At 36.0% G+C, this 20,467-nt stretch overlaps 1 protein-coding gene across 1 annotated transcript; it reads right to left on the bottom strand.

Moving 5' to 3' along the window:
- Window positions 1–3,473: 3,473 nt before the first annotated feature.
- LOC150077370 (vitellogenin-2-like) lies at window positions 3,474–20,317 on the bottom strand. Its single transcript, XM_090385876.1, has 24 exons — window positions 20,245–20,317; window positions 19,384–19,554; window positions 19,074–19,262; window positions 18,798–18,940; window positions 17,557–17,749; window positions 16,754–16,974; window positions 16,148–16,316; window positions 15,841–16,014; window positions 15,291–15,488; window positions 14,772–14,989; window positions 14,564–14,670; window positions 14,178–14,458; window positions 11,888–12,008; window positions 11,342–11,600; window positions 10,502–10,796; window positions 9,814–10,026; window positions 8,808–9,716; window positions 8,445–8,582; window positions 7,344–7,568; window positions 6,941–7,226; window positions 5,912–6,069; window positions 5,380–5,628; window positions 4,605–4,791; window positions 3,474–4,024 (listed from the first exon to the last, which is right to left on the bottom strand). The coding sequence occupies exons 1-24, from the start codon at window positions 20,308–20,310 to the stop codon at window positions 3,474–3,476; spliced, it is 5,721 nt and encodes a 1,906-aa protein (XP_090242002.1). The 5' UTR covers window positions 20,311–20,317.
- Between the last annotated feature and the right edge of the window lie 150 nt (window positions 20,318–20,467).

The raw sequence follows: 20,467 nt of genomic DNA on the forward strand, positions 1-20,467 counted from the left end.
CATCCTTCCACCTAGTTGCAGGTCTTCCTTTAACAGCAGTTTTTGGAGTTGGTTTTGTTATAGTCTCTGTGGCATCAGATAATGTGGTGGTATGCCATTGCCTACCACCACATTATTTCTTATACGTATATTCACATAAAATTACATAGCCTTCCCGTGGTAGACCCAATCATATTCGAAATGATATTCCTATAATGTTTCTTAGTCCTTTGTCCGTTATTTATTCAAATTGCCACTATATCTTCCCTAGCGGATTTGACAGTGGATATAATGACCATTTTTTTCCCCACCGGGTTAAAAAGAATCCCATTAGCGAAAAGAACAATTTTTATGCGGTTTTTCCACAATGTTGAATGCTAGGTTAGTCGATCTCAGGCGAGGGTAGTATGGTTTTTCTCCCGGAAACTCGGGTTTTTCGTTAGCAAACAGCAAATTGACCTTCGAACGCACGCGATTTATAGACAATATACTGTACATGGAGCAATATGACCTTAGTCGCTGATGCTCCTAAAACCTTACTTCAACAACAACGCATTTTACAACAACAATGTATTAACACCTCATAGCATTAGTTGCTTTGGTGCTTAGCTTGTAACACCTAAGCTCTTAGATCTGGTGAAATATAAATCTCTTCTGCAGTTATTAGTGATCAAATATTTCTAACTTTATAACAGATTACATGGTTACAGATTAGATGGTTATCTAATGAACTAATGAGACTTGTAACAGAGAATAAAAATGCATGGGATGCATATAAATTATCAAGCGACTCAGGAGCCTATGGCAGATATAAGCTAGTCTGTAATCAGGTGACAAAGGAGGTTAGGCAGGCGAAGGAAGATTACGAGAAATCCTTGGCAAAAGATGCTAAGGAAAACAGCAAGGATTTCTTTACTTATATAAACTCTAAAAGGAAGGGGATGAATCAGATTGGTCCACTTGACATCGATGGTTCGACTGTTGATGATCCTGCTCAGATAGCAAACAAACTGAATGAGTATTTTGCATCTACATTCACACAATTATTAAGGTTTGAAAAAGGCAGAAGGTTATCAAATTGTAGCAGGATACTTAATGATTTTGGAATAACTGAAAGCAAAGTGGAGGAGAAATTGTTGAAGTTAAACATAAGAAAAGCGCCTGGGGTGGATGGGATCTATCCAGTTATATTAAAGGAGGCGGCAAAGCAACTAAGCAAACCCTTAGCCATAATTATGAGAGCGTCCTTGGACTCAGGGGAGGTTCCCACGGACTGGAGATGTGCAAATGTATCCCCAATTCACAAAGGGGGATCGAAGGGTGACACGAGTAATTACAGACCAGTTAGTTTAACTTCTGTTCCGGGTAAAATAATGGAGTCACTGGTTAAAGATGCATTGCAGGATCATCTAGACAAGACTGCAGCAATAATTCAGACACCGCATGGGTTTGTTAAGAGAAAGTCTTGTCTGACAAATTTAGTAGGATATTATGATGTGGTTACAAAGGAACTGGATGCAAAAAATTATTTTGATATCATATATTTGGATTTCAGGAAAGCTTTTGACACTGTTGCGCATGGAAGACTATTGTACAAATTGGAGCAGAATGGTATTAAGGGTAAGTTGCTACAATGGATAAAAGGATGGTTAAGTGCGAGAAGACAGAGGGTGGTAATCAATGGGTGCTGCTCTTCTTGGACTAATGTTATTAGTGGAGTCCCACAGGTTTCGGTGTTAGGTCCACTGTTGTTTTGTATATTTATCAATGATATTGATGAAGGTATATCAGGCTTAATGTCGAAGTTTGCAGATGATACAAAGGTTGGCAGGGTTGTTAATGACAGTAATGGCAGTGTGCTACTGCAACAGGATCTGGATAATTTGAGCAGATGGGCTAAGAAGTGGCAACTGAAGTTTAACTTTGACAAATGCAAAGTACTGCATATGGGTAGAAGTAACCGCAGAGAAACGTACCAACTGTGTGGTACTACACTTAAGGTGGTAGAAAATGAAAAAGACCTGGGAGTAATTGTGCAGTCAGATATGAAGTTTTCTGAGCAATGCAGACAGGCTGCCAGGGCAGGTCATGGGGTTTTGTCAATGATATATAAGAATTTTGCTAGCAGGGAAAAGGAGGTGATTATCTCTCTGTGTAAGGCAATGGTCAGGCCACGCCTTGAGTACTGCGTACAGGTCTGGAGGCCTCATTTTAGGAAGGATGTAGATTTACTTGAGCGTGTACAGAGAAGGGCAACAAGATTGGTGAGGGGAATGAAGGGATCCTCTTACCAAGAGAGGCTTAAGTTCTGCAAATTGCAGTGGCTGGAGACTAGGCACCTGCGCGGTGATCTGATTGAAGTGTATAAGGCCTTGAATGGGTTGAGCACGCTGAATTCTAATGGGATCCTTCCACTTGTTCAGGTTACGAACCTAAGGGGGCATACATTCAAATTAAGAAAAGACAGATGTAGAATAGATGTGCGGAAATTTGCCTTTAGCCAGCGGGTGGTTAATTGCTGGAACAAACTTCCATCTGTCGTTGTGGAAGTTGATAGGTTGAATAAATTTAAGGAGGAACTGGACAGGCATTTGGAGGGAATGATGTGATTTTTTTTTTTTTTTTTTTTTTGGCTGATGCTGCATAAGCTCATACACTTGCTTTCTTGCATCACATGCCACTGCTACTACTACTACTACTACTACTACTACTACAGAATAGCCTCGATTTCATTATGGTGCATTGACATAATCGATGTTTTGTAGTCGATGGAGGTATACCAGCCAGATTTGATTTTGAAATCAAATATGAATGACATGTCATCCAGTTAACTTGCCGAAAGGATCAACTCGTCTCAGACTATATCTTTTATTTCACGAGTCCAATCGTGGCTTGAGACTCAATAAAAGAGAAGCAAAAAACTAAGTGATGTTGAAAATTAATATTAAAAGATTAAATAATATTTCTTTTTTTTTTAAGTATAAAAGTACATTAAATGGATATAGGTCCATTTTTCTAAAATCGAATTTTAAACCTGAAGACTGAAAAAAAAAAAAAAAAACCAACCTAAACAAAACAAAAACAAAGGTAAGCAAGTGGATATCTGTGAGTTTTAAGACGACCGTAAGTTTGATTACAACTATAAATCAATGAACTGTGATGTGTAAATGAAGAAAGAAGTGGAAGAGTGGTTTGTGGTAATTGTCAGAACTAATTTAAAACCGTTTTAAGTTTGTTTCATAAATGAAAATCATTCCAGATGTTTGTGATATCTATTAAAATCTGATATTAAAATCCCAGTATTTTAACAAACACATTAAACTAATATTTAGTGAAACAACAAAAGTTTTATTGAGGGTAAATCACAAGTTCCTGTACAACTATATTAGAAGCAATTATAGCATTTGAACAACAGAAAAGGGAAATGAATAGAAGGGAGAAAAAGCAAAAAGATTATGAATGCATGCTTCTAGTTGGATCGGACGGATTCAGGGTTAATGTGTTGGACGACAGCTTTCCGGGTATTGGACTTGATCGTAGTGGTCCTCGGACTTCCTCTTAATCTCATCCAATACACGTTTTTGGGATTCTTTCTTCAGGTATTGGGCGGTGTTGTCAGTAAGTGGAAGGCAGTGGAATGGAACGGTCTTGGTGACAAGTCGGGTCTCTTCACAACCGGGGGCACACACAGGCAGAGGTTCCTTGGAGAAACATACATACTTCATTCGGCTCTGTAGAATGTGTACACGGCGGTTTCGGAGTTTAGTACAACCTTCTCCTCCTCTTCCCCATTGTTGTTTGCTTTCCCATTGTTTTCCTTGTCCATCTGTTCTCCATTCTTCTCCTTGTATCCATTTTCTCCATTGTTCTCCCTGTCCGCCTCTTCCCCATTGTTGTCCTTGTCCTCCTATTCCCCGTTGTTGTCCTTGTCCTCCTCTTTTCCATTGTTGTCTTTGTCCTCCTCTTCCCCATTGTTCTTCTTGTCCGCCTCTTCCCCATTGTTCTTCTTGTCTGCCTCTTCCCCATTGTTCTCCTCTTCCTCCATCTATAAGTAAATAATTAGAAATTAAGCAACAATAAACTTTAGCACAGAAGTGATTTATTCAAATATTTCATTTAGTTACAATTTTATTACACTAGTAGCAACACTAACAGTCATTTATTAAAATTTTATGGACAGAACTTTTTTTTAACTAGTTGATATCACTAAATTGATGGTTAATTTAAATCATTTGATATTTATTTATTTACATCGCAGAATTATTGGGAATAGCAATATCGAACGTATGCGAACAATGTACAAAAGGTGCTCAGTTCGTAATGGAATGAGATTCATAGAATTTTTTTCATTATATTAATGAGGGAATAAAAACAACAATTATTCTTACTATGATTTATTAATTTAACTTATCGTATTTACCATTTTACATGTTTTCAACTGAACCTGATGTCCCCAGTAGAACATGATAAGAATTTAATAAGGGAACATTATCGAAAAAGTACAAAAAAAAACTAAAATTAAGCATGTTTCCTATTTTCATTATGAAATTTTTAAGTTATAATACATTTCAGAGGCCGGTTATAAATCAGTAGCCAAGTCAAGTATTATGCATAAAAGCACTCACGTTTCTGAGAGAAAGGCTGTCTTCGGTGGTGAGGTACATCACAGCCTTCTTCCGGAATGGTATAACTGTATGCGAAAGCTTCGGTGTCATAGTAGACATGTTCTTGAGGGCCTTTGAGATCATCTTCAGTCTGACCATTGTAATCTCCGCACAGACCACACAATTTGCCTTGGTAGTAAGTTGATACCTGCGGTTGTGAAAGACATATCGATGATTAGAAGGTTCCATATGAAAACACCTTCCAAATTATATCTAGCATTAATGTAAATTTAGCAATTAAGTTAATTTATCAAATTATTAAAAATTTAAAGGCCATGCAGTTTACGCAAGGAAGGCCATTCAACCGTTTAAGGAGAGAGAGAGAGAGAGAGAGAGAGAGAGAGAGAGAGAGAGAGAGAGAGAGAGAGAGAAACTGCAGTGCAATTTTATAGGAAAGAACACGGAACTATATAAAAATGACATCAGTTAATGTTAAATGTTAAAGGTGGTTCTTGAAACACGGTATTATCGATAAAATCCTCATCAAAATTTAAAGATATAATAGAAAATCTATTTACTTATTTCTTTACATAATTCTGTAAGAAAATTTATAAATAATTTGAATTAAAATGATACGGGATAACAAAACATCGTTGGACCAAATATGTAATTAATTGTAATTATTTGTCTCTCATATTGACCTACCAGTGATCTCATCGGCCGTTATTAGCCCAACTTCCAAATGAATTAATACCACATTAATGCGCAAATCTACAAAATAATTTATAAAACTCACCTTTACAATGATGGCTTTTCCGTCAAAGTAAACTGTAACACCATACACGTAGGATTCCACTGTGTAGTACAGTCCATTGTAGTCAATGCTGAATTTCTCTTGTTGGAGATCATCTTGAGGGTCATCGTGGTAGTATGTGTCATCTTCAGTTACTGGAACTTTCTGGCCATCTACCTTGACGATCAGATCACCCTCTTCTCGTCCGGGAACGATTTCAATTTTTGTGTCACCAAGGAAGACCTTGACAATCTACAAGCAGGATGAAATAATTCTTAACAAAGTCTCTTACAGGGAAAAAATTCAACACAACTCACGATAATATTTAATTACAGATTTTTTTAATATTCCTTATACCAATTAGTTTGTAATCAAACGTCTTAGGATGCGAACTATAATGTTTTTGTACAATTAGGAAATTAATAAATTACTACAGTTAACATCAGGCTGAATAAACTGTGGTAGCATGAACTTCATGGGTTGTTAACTAATAAACAATTTGTATAAAAGACCAATGCCCTTGTATGCACTGTACCTTTTCATATTTGGGGTGCGAGATCTTCTTTCCTACAACGGTGAAAGCTTCCTGAGGAGAGCAGTCTTTGGCGATCAATTTACTGCATTGGATAGGTGGAAGGGTGTAGGTGACATTATCAAAAGTGTTCACAGTCTCGCTCTCTACGGAACAGTCAGCTGAAAGTGACAATACAGTTTAGATCATTGTCGTTATTCTAAGCAATGCTATTAATTAAAATGGCATAAACCTAATTAGCAAGTAAGGTATTGCAAGGATATTAATCAGGAAACCAAGCATAGTTAATTTTAATATTTTAAAATGGATTTTAAAATATTAAAATGATGCGGAGAATGAGTTCTGCACATTATTTACGCTAATATGTTTCGAGTTTATCATCTAATTATTATCTTTGTACTAATTTTGAGTAATAATCTATTAGATGGAATTTCAGGTTTATTAGATTTCGTTTTATTCATCCATTAGATGGAACCCTCTTAAAACAAATAAATTCGGAATTAAACAGTAACTATGCGTGTGACTTCAAAAATAATAATATGGCCGATTAAATATGTCACTAAGATCGACAGAATGGAGTCTATTGCGACAAGTTGAAGGATATAATACGGCGTGTACTAAATTTAGTTTCTTTGTGAATAAGGTAAAGAACAGTGCGAACTTCATATGAAGCTGTGAATACTGTATTTTGGCTTATGGTTTTAGGCGCATCAACGACTTAAGTTTATTACATTTCATCACGTTGCGTCGTATATACAAGTATAATGTCTGTAAATTGGGGTTGTTCTGTGGTTGATTTGCCTGTTTTCTGGGCGAAAAATCAGTTTCTGGTGAAAAATACCAAGCTACCCTCGCCTGATTAACTCAGCCACACTGTGTAAAAGCCCCATAAGTATTCCTCACATCATTGACAAGATTCGAACTAAGGTCTTTTCCTACCGGTATGGAAAGGATGGCGATTCTACCAAATATACTACCAGGGAGTATTTGACCTTAATGAAGTACTAAAAATTTAACCAATTCACTAATTACCATTTTCGTATAGAGGAACAAACTCGTTCAGGATGGAATAGTCCAACATCGGGGTGGTGGTGATGGGTTGCCAGTCTAAGGCAGGTACATGAGTATAGAACGTAGTTTCGTAGGGTTTGTATACTCGGATGTCCACAATGGGGTCCTGAGCAGAATAGTTGGCTTCGATGCGGATTTTGTTTCCTGAAACCTCGGTATCGAAGACGTTGTTGTCCATGTAGGGGAACAGGTTGTATTTCAACATTTCGCTTGCTTTGATGGTCAAATTCTTCACATACTGTGGAATCTGTAAATACAGGAAAAATACAACTTATAATGAATCGTGAAATTTCATTAATAACTGGATGCTATAATCTCGTTTTTAGAACATTTAAATTGTTCTATTACTAAATTTGTGACTTACGTTTTCGTACTGGATGTCCAGTGTGTACTTGTGCAGCTGTGTGATTGCCTTCAGGTATTCCAGACAGTAAGGGCTGTAGGTGAGGTCATCTTCCTTCCGGTCCTCCTTGCATTTCTGATAGTAGTAGGCATAGGGATTAAAGTCTTCAAGTGTCACAGGTTTCTGACGTTCGCTCTCAAGTTCCTCTTGCTCCTCAGTCCTTTCAAAGGTACCTTGGATTGCGATCTGTAGAATAGATGTAGCAGATATGCGATAAATATTTAAATGTTCTTGAAAATTAGTGCTTAATTCGCTGCGTAAGTTGACCTCCACCTCCGTTTACGATCTGGCTTACTGGTTAATGTCAGTTATATAATATAAGTTATATACGGTAAAATCCAAATTAAAACCCATTACCAATATTAATTCGATTATTTTTGCTCTTTGTTTTAAACAAAATGTTTACTACTGTGCGATGTAATAAATTGATGATATTTTATTACATTGCACAGCAAACTGTAAAAATATTGTAGGCATATGAGTGACTCCTTTATGCAGATGGTCGAAAATCAAACCTACAGGCATAGGTGATAACTTTGCATCACTTTTGTATGCCTATACTTTGATTTGTATTTTGACCTTCTACGTAAGGGAGTGGTGTATACTCTTACTTCTTTCTTTAAAGTTAACTGTGCAATGTGACAAAATCGACCCACACCTTGTTACCTGTTTAGTGCCGATTGCGATATTGCAAATTGTTTTCTCTGAAAACAAAAGGAAGCGCGTTACTATTAGAAACTGAATGTTATTAAAATATTTACATTTCAAGACTTCACACAACAAACCGCAAACATAACTCCATGAATTTCTTTTCTTCTGATGAAGAAAATGAGCAAATTATTCATATCTTTCTAACTCTAAGCAAGTTTAATTACTACATTTAATTCAATATTAAATCTACATTTAATTTAAATTTGGAATTCAATTTTCGGCTTATAAAAAAACAAAATATAGACGAACCATAAAATTTTAGACCATTTTTATTCCTTCAAAGAGAAATTTAAACGCCGAAATATGGTAGATAATATCTGCTTCTGATTATGATAAAACTAATATCACTACCTTTCCACCTTGTTGACAATCCTTTCCAAAATGAATCTTAACTTCAGCTTGTACGTCATGGTCGAGAGTTTTGGTGTCGAGGTCTATCAGCTTCTGATAGTCATAATCGGGGTATTTAACTTCACCAGTTGCGCAGACCTAAAAATAAAAATTGAACAAATCATGAATCGTAGTATTTCATTAGTATATGTATAATGCATAATTAGATTAAAATCGTATAAAAAGAAAGTTTTATGGCCCACCAAATTAATGATTACCATAAGCAAAATTTAATCAACAAACAGACAAAGAAGCAGACTATGATGTTTTTTAGTTTATTTGGTGAAGACGATTAAGTTTGTCTGTATAATAATTTTTACATACCTTAAAGCTCTCAGGATCGGAGGAAGAAAGTGGACCCTTTTTGTAGAGCACGTCCAGCTTGTGGATCAGTTCGTCTTCACTGTACTTGTACACGATCTGTCCTTCGACTTTCCTTTCTCTTTGTCCATGACCCACGATTTCAGCCTTCAGGATGTGGCGGTGGAATTCACTGGCACTTGATAAGCGGCGACCACTTTTACCAATTCGACCACCCTCAGTTGTTGAGCGATAACTACTTCTCTCATCACTTGAAAACGGCCAATAAGATTTTTCGTCATCAGTAAAAGAACTGTGACTGCGTTTACCGTAATCGCTTGAAGAATGGTGACCACTCTTACCGTAAGAACCTGAAGAATAGCGACCGCTTGTCTCATCTTCTAGTGAGGAAAGCCAGTCAAGACTGCCTTTTCGGTATGAAGAATAACGACCACCCTTACCATAAGCACCTGAATGATGACGACCACTTCTCTCACCCTCAGCTGAGGAAAGCCAATCATAGCTGTCTTCCTGATATGAAGAATAGGGTCCACCCTTATGATAAGAAGAATGATGGCGACCACTTCGCTCGTCTTCACCTGAGGAAAGCCAGTCCTTGTTTGAAGAGTGACGACTGCTTTTACTATAAGCACCTGAAGAGTGGCGACCAGTTTTACTATAAGCATCTGAAGAATGGCGACTGCTTCTCATATCTTCAGCCGAGGAAAGCCAGTCACGGGTATCTTCGTTAAATGAAGGAAGCCAGCTACTTCTTTTATTTCTGGAAGGACCCCAATAACTTTTTTCGTCACTGAATGAACTCCAACCACGTTTGCCGTCTTCATCTTCATCTTCATCACTGAGATCGAAAGAAGATAAACCAGTGCTTGGCTCGTCAATGCCCTTGTATTCGTATTTCAAAGTGGCTTCAATCTACCAAAAAAAAAAAAAAAAAATAGGAGAGTGTGAGTCAAAGCTAGGACACGATTACAGGCTTTTGCTGTAATTTAAAAACTGTTGCAGAACCTACCTCTTTTGTGAAGCCAATGCTGGCTGGAGTGAGAGCGATATCAACACTGTAGGGGTGAGCGTATGGGTTTGTGAGCCAGTAGTAGAACTGCTGGCGGAGATCAGTCTCCTGGAGGAAATTCTGCCATGATCCTGCGTCGTTCCAGATGTCAGTGTACTGTGCTTTAACTTCTACACCGAGACCAAGTGTGTCATGGAAGTATTCATCTTCAAACTGTGGAAAAGAAAAGTAAACTGCTTATCAGTAAGATGCAGAAGAGAAAATTAAGATGCTAACAGTAAGATGCGGCGAAAAAAATAAGATGATTTACAGTAAGATGCGTAAGAGAAACGCAATATTAATGAATACTGCGGTATTTTTCGTATTTTCGTATTTTTTGTGATGTAACAAAAGGTTAATTTTTGTGTGAGTTTTACTTTTGTTAGAATTCTCTGATCAGAACAAAGTATTGGGGGTTACAAAAGTTTATTGGTTTTAAAACAGTTTCGGTGAGGTCTCACTACAGAGAAACTTTTACTTCTGCTGTGTTTTAATGAACTTTTTCAGTTAAGAAGAAATAATTGTGTTTCTTATTTATGATATTTTCAGGAAACGAATTATGTTTACTACATCCAGAACTCCACCCAGACTTAGGTACATCAGAATATGGAAAAGAATACTGCTATTAATAAAGAAGTGCGTTGCTTACCTCTTCTAATTCCTCATCTTCATGCAGTGTTTTGTAGCCCCTGCTTTCTTCACGTGGAACTGGTGGCTGGTTTTCGTAAGAATCGACGTAGGTGAAAGGTTCGGCATGATGGTGATAGATATCTTGAGGAACTTCAGGGGTAACCTTGAACGACACCTTGGGCTTAGCTAGGTTAACCTTAAGTTCGGCATTGACTGGCAAGGAAAGGATAGCATGAACATGAACTCCTGCACCGACAACAGTTTCCCTACTTGGGATAACTACTTTCAAAGTTCTGAAGATCTCTTTATCCACACTGCGAAAAACACAGAATTTAACACTCAACATTGAAAGATCGTTTTTAACAAATAATACATGTGCAATAAATAATTTTAGAAGAGCATTTATTGTTTATAAAATCAGAGAATTGAAATCTTCCTCTGCGTTGCGTTGCGCGCTTAGTTTGAAAGTCCAGTTGAGAAATAACGTTCCCTTACAACTGGTTGCAATAGGCCCTTTTAAATGGCTAAGTAATTTAGGGCATTCTATACATCGAAATAATTTATAACAGTGCAACGCAGCTCTCGCTTTTTTATATCAAACATGGACCTTTACCGCCCAGTGTGGGAACGACGGTGATTATATCGACTGTGATACCCGCGCAGTTCGCCAGAAGATTCAATTATCCTTATAGTCCAGCTATTTTTAAATTAAGAGTTCAACAGACCTTTGAAATATTTTCAGTTTGCACGCTGCTGAAAATACTTAAAAAAGTTCTGCAGTTTATTCTTTTGACATTCAGACACTACTCGTTTATTTTTACATTCAAAGCGTGAGAATAAAGTAAACTTGGTTACTTACACCAATTGGCCCTCAACTTTAATTTTCACATCAATGGGAACTTGACCAGAACGTCCTCCTCCTCTGGTGGAGCTTGGAGAAATATCGACCTTCAGTTCTTCATTCTGGTAGTGCACGTAGATGGGGACTTTAACCTGGCTGACTATTGGCACACCCACTTCGCTAATGATGACCTTTGTCTTGTCTACTGCTAGAGTGAAACGTTTGTAATCCTTCTGGAGTTGTTGACCTAACTTGGACTGTGGCAGACGAAGCAGATCTGGGAACGAAAAAGTTATTCTAAACAGAGCTGTTGGTAAAGCATTGCCCTATTTAAATTAAACCAGAAGTACGTCCAATTCTAAAATGGATTAAATTACCTGTTGCTATTTATTTATTAGAAAAAAATTTTAAAAATTATTATTAAAAAATTTTAATACTGTAGGAAATTTAGTTATTGTTGAAGAATATTTTTATTTTATTTAGCGAGTATACTTGTAATCAGAAGCCAACATTTTATCTGCAACGTATTTCTAAGCCAAAATTTGTTTTGAATCAAAAGCTTACCATCTTGGATGAGACTATCAATGGTAGATTCATCAAATGGTATGTAAACCACATCATGTCCCATGACCTTGACGAATATATTTCCTTTGATAGGTTCGTATTCCCGAGTACTGATGTCCAGCTGTTTAAATAAATGTTATATGATTATTACGTGATATAATTTAGACCTTTCTCAATCTCATAATCACACTAAAAAAATAATAAAAATAAAAATAAATAAATAAAAATAAATTTGAGAAATTAGAGCATGTATCGAAACAAACTCTACCCTATCAAAATTATTTGGAAACTAGCCTTTCAGATAATACAGAGGCGCCTCCGTAGCCAGGTGGGAAGGAGCAGCAGTGCGTAGCACACGCTTCTTGATTAGACCGGGGTTCAAGCCCGTCACCACCAAATACGGAGGATGCGGAAAGGTCAGGGAATGACCACCGCATATACCGGAGCAATATGGCCTTAGTTGCTAATGCTCCTAAAAACTAAAAAATAACATAATATATAATACAGATGTTGCAGGGTGGTTAATGACAGTGATCAAGATATGCTGCAAATAGATCTAGACAAATTAGGCAGATGGACTGAGAAATAACAATTGAAGTTTAACGTTGAGAAATTCAAGGTACTGCATATGGGTTGCACTAATCCCAAAGTAAAGTACAAACTGTGTTATACTGCACACAGAATAGTGGAAAATGAAAAGATCAGTTATGAAGTTCTTTGAGCAGTACAGACGGGCTGCCAGGACAGCTCCTATCCTGAGGTTTTGTCAATTATACAATCAGGAATTATTATTATTATTATTATTATTATTATTATTATTATCTGTTTATTTCCATAAGGAAACCACCCCGGGACGGCGAAGTGCCAGGAGGGTGCTAGGTACATATCAGGGTACGAGATACTACGTGCAATGAGTTACATATACTGAACACGTAGTCTCCTCCCGAAATATTATATACACATTTTATGTTTAATATCAATATTTACACATTAATGATTCTGTACATACATTATACAAATTTTGCTAGCATGGATAAAGAGGTAATTCTTCCTCTTGATCAGACTACGCATATGAGGGGACATAAAATCAAATCGAGGAAGGATGGTTGCCGAATAGATGGGTGCAAGTTTGCCTTCAGCCAGCGGATGGTTGATTGTCGGAACAAGCTTCCATCCATTGTTCTAGAAATGGATAGTTTGAATAAATTCAAGGAAGAATTTATATTTATAAACATTTGTAAACGAAATGGATTTTTTTTTTTTTTTTATAAAGCAAGCTTATATAGCATCAGCTATATAAGCTTGCTTTCTTGCATCATTTGCCACTGCTAATATCAATACTAATATTAAAATAATCTCCCTAAGTCATAATACAATTAATAAGGAATAATTTAAAAAAGACCCATCACAAACGTCTATTTTAATATGGTACTTGTGCATTTATATTTTAATGCCATATATCGTATTAAAATACATTATAATAAGATATATAAATGCACAAAGCAAAACCAAATTATATTATATCAGGGTCACCCGGTAATTTCTTATATATACTCATATTTGTGTCTGAAAATGGCGTGCGTACTCTGGTCGATTTGCCTGTTTTTCTGGACGAAAAAAAACCAGTTACTGGGGGTATAAATACACATAGCAGAATCAGTACAAAATGTTGATATATCTACCATATGGAACATTATGGTAGAACCCCGCACAAAAAGCGGATTCTTGCCAGTGCAAATAAAGATCAGACGGATTCTATGGAGCGATTAATCGTGAACTGCTAATCACTTCATTTCATTTCAGCTGGACTTCGGAATTGAAGAAAGTTGTGATGAATATCGTTTTTAGAATGTAAGTCAGCGATTGCGAACTGTAACACAGCAGTTCCGCAATCCTGTTTTACAGCAATGGAAAATATTCTAAAAACAGCGCCTTTTTTTTTTTTTTTTTTTTTTTTAGTCTTCAGTTTCAGGGCTGTACATCACAAATTTGCTGTTGGGACTTATTTGGAAACAACGATTTCGAAAAATTCCCTGGTCTCAAACTGTTCCAACCCGAAGCCATTAAGCATCTAAAACCTTTTAGAATAGTCGGACTTACATCATTGCTCACATTATATGTGTTTCTTATAGTTAAATGAAGGAATACTCCTATGGTTATAAATGCTCCACTAGTCATTGAAGTTTCCAACGTGTATCACAGAGGCAATGATGACCCCATAATTTTGTTAGAATAGAATACATCAGATATCAATGCTTTGTTTTAACCAGATTTTATGGGATATAATTACCTTGTCGTTGATAGCTTTTACTTCCTCAGCTGTGTTGAAGCCACCGCGTGACTGGCGACCACCAAATACGCCGTACCCAGACTTCTTGGAAAACAATCCCTCGGGTCCGAAAACTTTATCGAGCAGTTTCTCAACGCCTACGGCATTATATCCGACAACCAGGGTGTTGTAAGACTGACCGAAAAGGTAATCATTCAACCTGAGCCGGGCAGAACGGGGCACGTAGCTCGTGTTGCTAGCAATGAAGGAAATCTGAGTGAAGCCGCCGTAATCAAAGTCATCTACAAGGAGGAAGAAAATTATCGGTTTGGTTAGAAACAAACACTAGCTCTTTTACATGCATGTATTTCTGAACGAATTCCTTTATATTCAGTATTTCTACTTACCATCGTATCCTGTGCTGTAATAGTTGGTGGAATCGGTGGCATCCATGTCCATCCAGTCATCGTAGTACTCCTCCAGGATGTAGGACATGTCATTGATTCGGCTAGAGCTGAAACAAATAGCGAAAGCTTAGTTACCAGCAAATAATACAAATAAGATCATTATTGTTTATGTCTTTTATAAGATTTCGCCGACTTGTTTGTTACTTACATCAACTTGTGGCATGGATGTGTGGAGTTGGCCAGATAATAGAAGGTGCTGTAGACGTAGGCTGCAACTTGCTGGTCACCTTCGTCATCCAGGGATCGCGCAATAGCTTCCAATTCGTAAAGTTCGGGTTCGGTGGACATTATTACAGAAAAGGCAGCAATCCTAATTTCATGGTCCTCTGACTCGTCGAAATAGATGGGAACCAGTTGACGTAGAACCTGATAGGTAAACATATTTTTATAGGAACCGTCATCGCTGTCTTCGATAAAAATAGCTACAATCTTTCCAAATTCAGTACACCCTTATGTTTTAATGTTACTTTGCTTTTAGTGTTTGTAATGCCTTTGATTTATAAATCTACTTGCGATTTATATATAAATAGGTAATTCTACACTCTAGCTAATTAGTTAAAAATTGAAGTTTAAACAGTTCTTTTCCTTTTCAGAAATTATTAATATTTTTGAAGATTAACATAAGGTTATCTTTTAGGACAACCTCATTATCTCACAATACGCTCACCTGTTCTGGTTTTCTTTGTGCAAGACGGCGGAGGGCCCAAATAGCAGCTACTCTCCGCTGTACGGGGAAGTCATCCTCATTGGTAAAGTAGGGCTGCAAGTATTGAAGGGATTCTTTGATACCGAAGTTGCCGGCAATCTTAATGTTGGGAATGTCATTGTGTTCGCGTCTGCTCATCTCCCTTTGCTGTTCTAGATGCTTAAATTAAAAAATATCAAATGCTGAATATTTTTATAATATAAAGAGAATATGTGTAAATACAGTAGAACAGTACTTATATTATTGAGTTAAAAATAATTGTTTTAGGAATTCAATGTTAATTTTATTATTATTGCTGGAGTATCGAATCTGACATGTGCTTAATCCTTGCTATTGACAACATGGTTCGATTTTTTAAAAATAGCAAGATAAAATTCGTATTTAAATATTATTAAGTTGAACTCAATCTCTGTGTTAGATAAAATGCATGCAATTGAGATATACGTATTATATATTATTTATTAACAGGCTGCGCAGTGATTTTTAATACTATTTGTGGAGTTCTACTTACTTGTAAGTATTTAGCGGCTGTTTTAGGGGTGCAACTTTCGTCTTCTGTAGTGACGTGCTGGTCATCTGATTCGTTGTATTTAACACAGGAGTGATAAACAAGGTTACTGAAGGCAAGGTAGCAGGTGGAGATAAGATCTTCATCTTGCTTAATGCTAGGGTCTTCGCACAGTTCCTGTAATATCAAACAGAAGGCACATTAATGAAATTACTGTACTGAAAATAAGACCTCGAATTTGAAAATAATGTGAGTTTAAACATTTCAGTAGTTCGAAAATTTATTCATCAAGGGATTGTCGTGTACTTACGATAATTTCATCGAGCAGCTGCTCGGATGGTTCCTTGATGTGAGGTGGTGTGGTTTGTATCAGATATTTTGCTTCTTCCTTGGAAACACGTTTCGATTGAATCATGTCTTTAACAAGAAGGACGGCGGGGTTGGTTCCAGCATCAGAGACAGCATCGAAGAAGATTTGCCTGAAGAAATCGAAGTTGTTTAATTCATTACTTTAAACGTTCTAACAATTTTTCATTGAATGTTAGGTATGATATGATTTTGATATAATTTTGATATGCATCAAAATTATATCAAAGTTAAAAAAGTTTGCTAATAATTTAAAAGAAGTAAGAAAAAGAGAGTAAAAATCTAGATTTTACTTTAAAGATTTTTTTTAAAGGTTCTAGTATCAATCCGTTCTGGTACAGCATTTTTCATCAAGTAAAAATAAAAGTAGTTATTTAAATTACTTATATACGGACTAAATAATTTCTGTGATTTGTGATTTCTGTCATATTTTAATACTCAGCATGTACAGAAATTTCAGGGACAACTTTTTTACAATCATTTAAAATAAAAATAATAAATAAATTAATAGATTAATAATAGCATTATCATTCATATTTGGTAGTCATACCTCTGTGGATCTTCATCATCACCGGACCGACTGTAACGCTTCTGTGGAGAATCAGCAACATCCCTTTCTACCTCTTTCAGTTCCTGATAAGACAGAGTTGACAAAGCTTTCACGAGTTCCAAATATTTCCTTGGAAGGTTGTCCTTCTGTAGCGCTTCGATGGAGGATTCCTTCTCGCGTTTCTCTGTTAATTCTGCAAGCTCAGTAACCATTTTCTTGACCTGAAACCATTGGGACAAATGAGTATAGACCATCACAGATTATACATTGCAAATAATCATGACCTGACAACAGACAAAAAATGTCGGTAGTCAGTTCATGATTCACAAATAATTAAAATTCGACAATATGACAAGACAGCCATATTAAATTACAGCTGCTAAATATGGAAACTACTGTTGCAATGAAGCTCATATTGGTATTAATATGAGTTGGTGTTAATAGGTACGGAGTTTAACAGTCATATGAATGTTAAACTCCGTACCTATATACTACACATTCTGCCCGGTGATGAAATAAATAAAATTGTCTTTTGGTAATTATTTTACCAAATTTTGGACAATTTGGTAAAATTGTCTTTTGGTAATTAAGATATTTTATAATTAAGATATTCTATTAAGATATTTTTACACAATGATTGATTCAGTTATAGTTATTATCCTTTTCATTATGATCTGCGAGGATGATTTTATCCATTATGTGCCGTAAAAAAGTAATTCCATTTGCTTGACACTAACTCGTGCATTTGCTAAATTATCGAAGTGGTACACTTGGTTTTACTGCAATAAGCAATATAACCATACCTCGTTAGGTGAAGAGGAATAACCATACAGGTTGTAGAGGTAGTGAGGTTTCTTTATGTCTTCTTGTCTTCCACCTTTCTCAAGGTCTCTCTCATCATCTATCTGGAAGATCAGTGACTGGTGAGTTTCAACACTCCCCTCAACGGTGAATTCACGATCGATTGGCCCTTCTTCGATTAATTCCAAGGTACGGCTGTGATAAGAGAAAATAAAAAAAATATAATTAAATTAGGTGCTATTTAAAATGTCATGCAAATACAACACAATACTTCAGAGTAATAATATCAGGTTTTTCTGAATGCTTCCATTGAAGTGTATTTATTCTAAATATTAAATATTAAGTTATTTTTCAACCCTGCAGTCTGGATGAAGAGAACATAACATCTCAAAATTCATATCAATACAGTACAAACGTGGTAAAATAAAATATTTTGCTACTTAATTTGCATAAAAGAAATCTGTCTATAAAGTTCTGTGTTAAAATTATTGACACAGAAGTCAATAATTTTAACGCACGCAGTCCGTCCTGGGCAGGTGCTAATACGGTGTGTTAGAAATTTGCCTTTTCGAATCTCCTGTATACTGTAATTAAATGCTTCGACTTTTCAATCAGGTGAGCGCGCTATAAAAGCGATTGGTCAACTGAAAGTCTACACATGAAGCCTATTTGGCTAATTAATTCCACTCGGATAGAGGTATAATTTTATCATCAGAAAAAAAAACGGAGCCCCAGATGAATACACGAAAGCGATGAACATCTTAAGTAAATACCAAACATTAAAAATCTCAACTGTTCTCGTTTCATTAGCTCAACATTAGCTCAACTTTTCAAAGAGGCATTTATGTAAGGAAAGTTTAAGTTCTACCTCATTAGAGAATGTTCTACCTCATTAGAGAATGAACTTAAAAAAAGGAACCTCCTACTTCAGCTGGCGTCTCTTACTTTAACATAATAACAAGAAAATTTTATGTTTACATTCATCATAAAAGATAACTTTTATATTTTCTAACAACTCTTACCCCGTCCGTTTTGTACATAACACCTTGCTTCGTTCAAAACTAATTCTAAAATACCACTTTCATTCCATCTCGCCTTTTTACATATCTTACTATCCAGTTATTGTCTTAATAAACCGTCGGAAGTTTTTCAGAGTTGGATTCAGCATTAATCAACAATTTGTTAACTATTGAAGTGTATAATTCACGTTATAAGACCAGGAATATTGCAATCCAGTACTTACTTCAAAAATATCTGGATTTCCTGACCTTCATCTCCAAAGGGGTCATGTACAGCAGCAGCTTGATTCTCTGCGTACTCAATTACGTAGTTGTTGCGATCTCCCCGGAGGTCATAGGTATAAACAGCATTGGCCTGTAGAGGTTCCTAAGGAATAATAAAAACAAATTAATTAGAGATGGCATTACAGCATATCCTATTCTTTTGTTATTAACCATTAATTAGATATACAGTGTTGTAGAGAGAGAGAGAGAGATTCTGAGAAATAAGTATGTCTTACCGATTGATCTGCTTCGCATTCAACACAGTCATCACCATAGAGACTAGAGATTGCCCAGTAAGCTCTCTCTTCACAGTTTTCATAATTGATGGTTTTGGTCACGTTGAGCACGTCGTACTGTTCAGGTGTTTCGTCGTCTGGTTGACTTGTGATTACGTAAGCTGTTTCACATTCCCCACCGATGCTGTCCTGAAAGAACAAGTAGTAAAAACAAAGTTATTCTAGCACTTTTCATAGTCTGAGAATGGCAGAGTGCAGTTCATTAATGTTAAAGGAATCAAATAAGAATTCAGAGCCTTCTTGAAATTACCTCCATAACTTTGTAATAGTCAGCGTCTTCAACAGTTGGTTGGCGAGAGCTTCGTTTGTCCTCGGTGAGTGCATTTTGCTCCTGAAGATTGAGTTGGAAGAAGCTCAGCAGACCTCGTTTCAGATTGACAGACCATTCTGGCTCGTCCTCTGACACCTGATACCTTTTCACCTGGAAAACAAACGTATTAATTTATACATTAAAACTTCGTACAGATAATATTACAATGGCTATAATTACTTAAATAGCATCACTAATATTACATATTTAAATTTGCATTGATTTTTTGATTTGTTTTTTTTTTTCTTTGGTACTTAGAGAACTCAATAATCTTTGAATTATTTTCTAAAATCGCTCTTTTGGGAAATAATCACGAATTGAGGGACTTTTTACATTATAATAGAGAAATTAATCACAATTAATCACATTATATCACAAATAAAATTTGGCTACGACTCATTATTAGGTGCATATTACGAAATTATTAATAAGTTAAGTTACATATTTCTTGACCTCATGGAGCTGAGAGCTTATACCAAAATTTTCCGATTTTAATATACTGAATTCATATTATATAATTGAATAGAAAACAGAGAGTTTGTTGAATTCTCTATGAATCTGTTGTTGAATATATTCTGAACACAATTTGTTGAATATATTCTGAACACAATTTGTTGAATATATTCTGAACACAATTTGTTGAATTCTCTATGTGTTTAACATTTCAGTCCATGGCCGAATTTATGTCTTGAAAAGGTACAGTTTGAAATTGTAATTTGAACTACACTTATTATTTTACGGGCTCAATCACAATAACAAATTTAGAGAAAAAAAAATCAGGTCATCCTGCATTGAACGTACCAGGCCGTCTTGGATTTGAGCCTTGAAGGGCTTGCCGAACTCATTCTGTTGAGGATGTTGTTTCATTCTGAACTGGTACTCATCAATATCTTCGATGACGTCATTTTGCTCATCGACTTTCAAGTTATCGATCTATAAAAAAATCCCAATAAAAGAATTGTTTGAGCTTCTCTTTTCATTCATTTCGCTTTATAATAATTAATGGCATAAAAAGAAATAGGTA

The sequence above is a fragment of the Mastigoproctus giganteus genome, chromosome 12, assembly GCF_048544385.1.
Source record: "Mastigoproctus giganteus isolate SK-2022 chromosome 12, ASM4854438v1, whole genome shotgun sequence".
NCBI lineage: Eukaryota > Metazoa > Arthropoda > Arachnida > Uropygi > Thelyphonidae > Mastigoproctus > Mastigoproctus giganteus.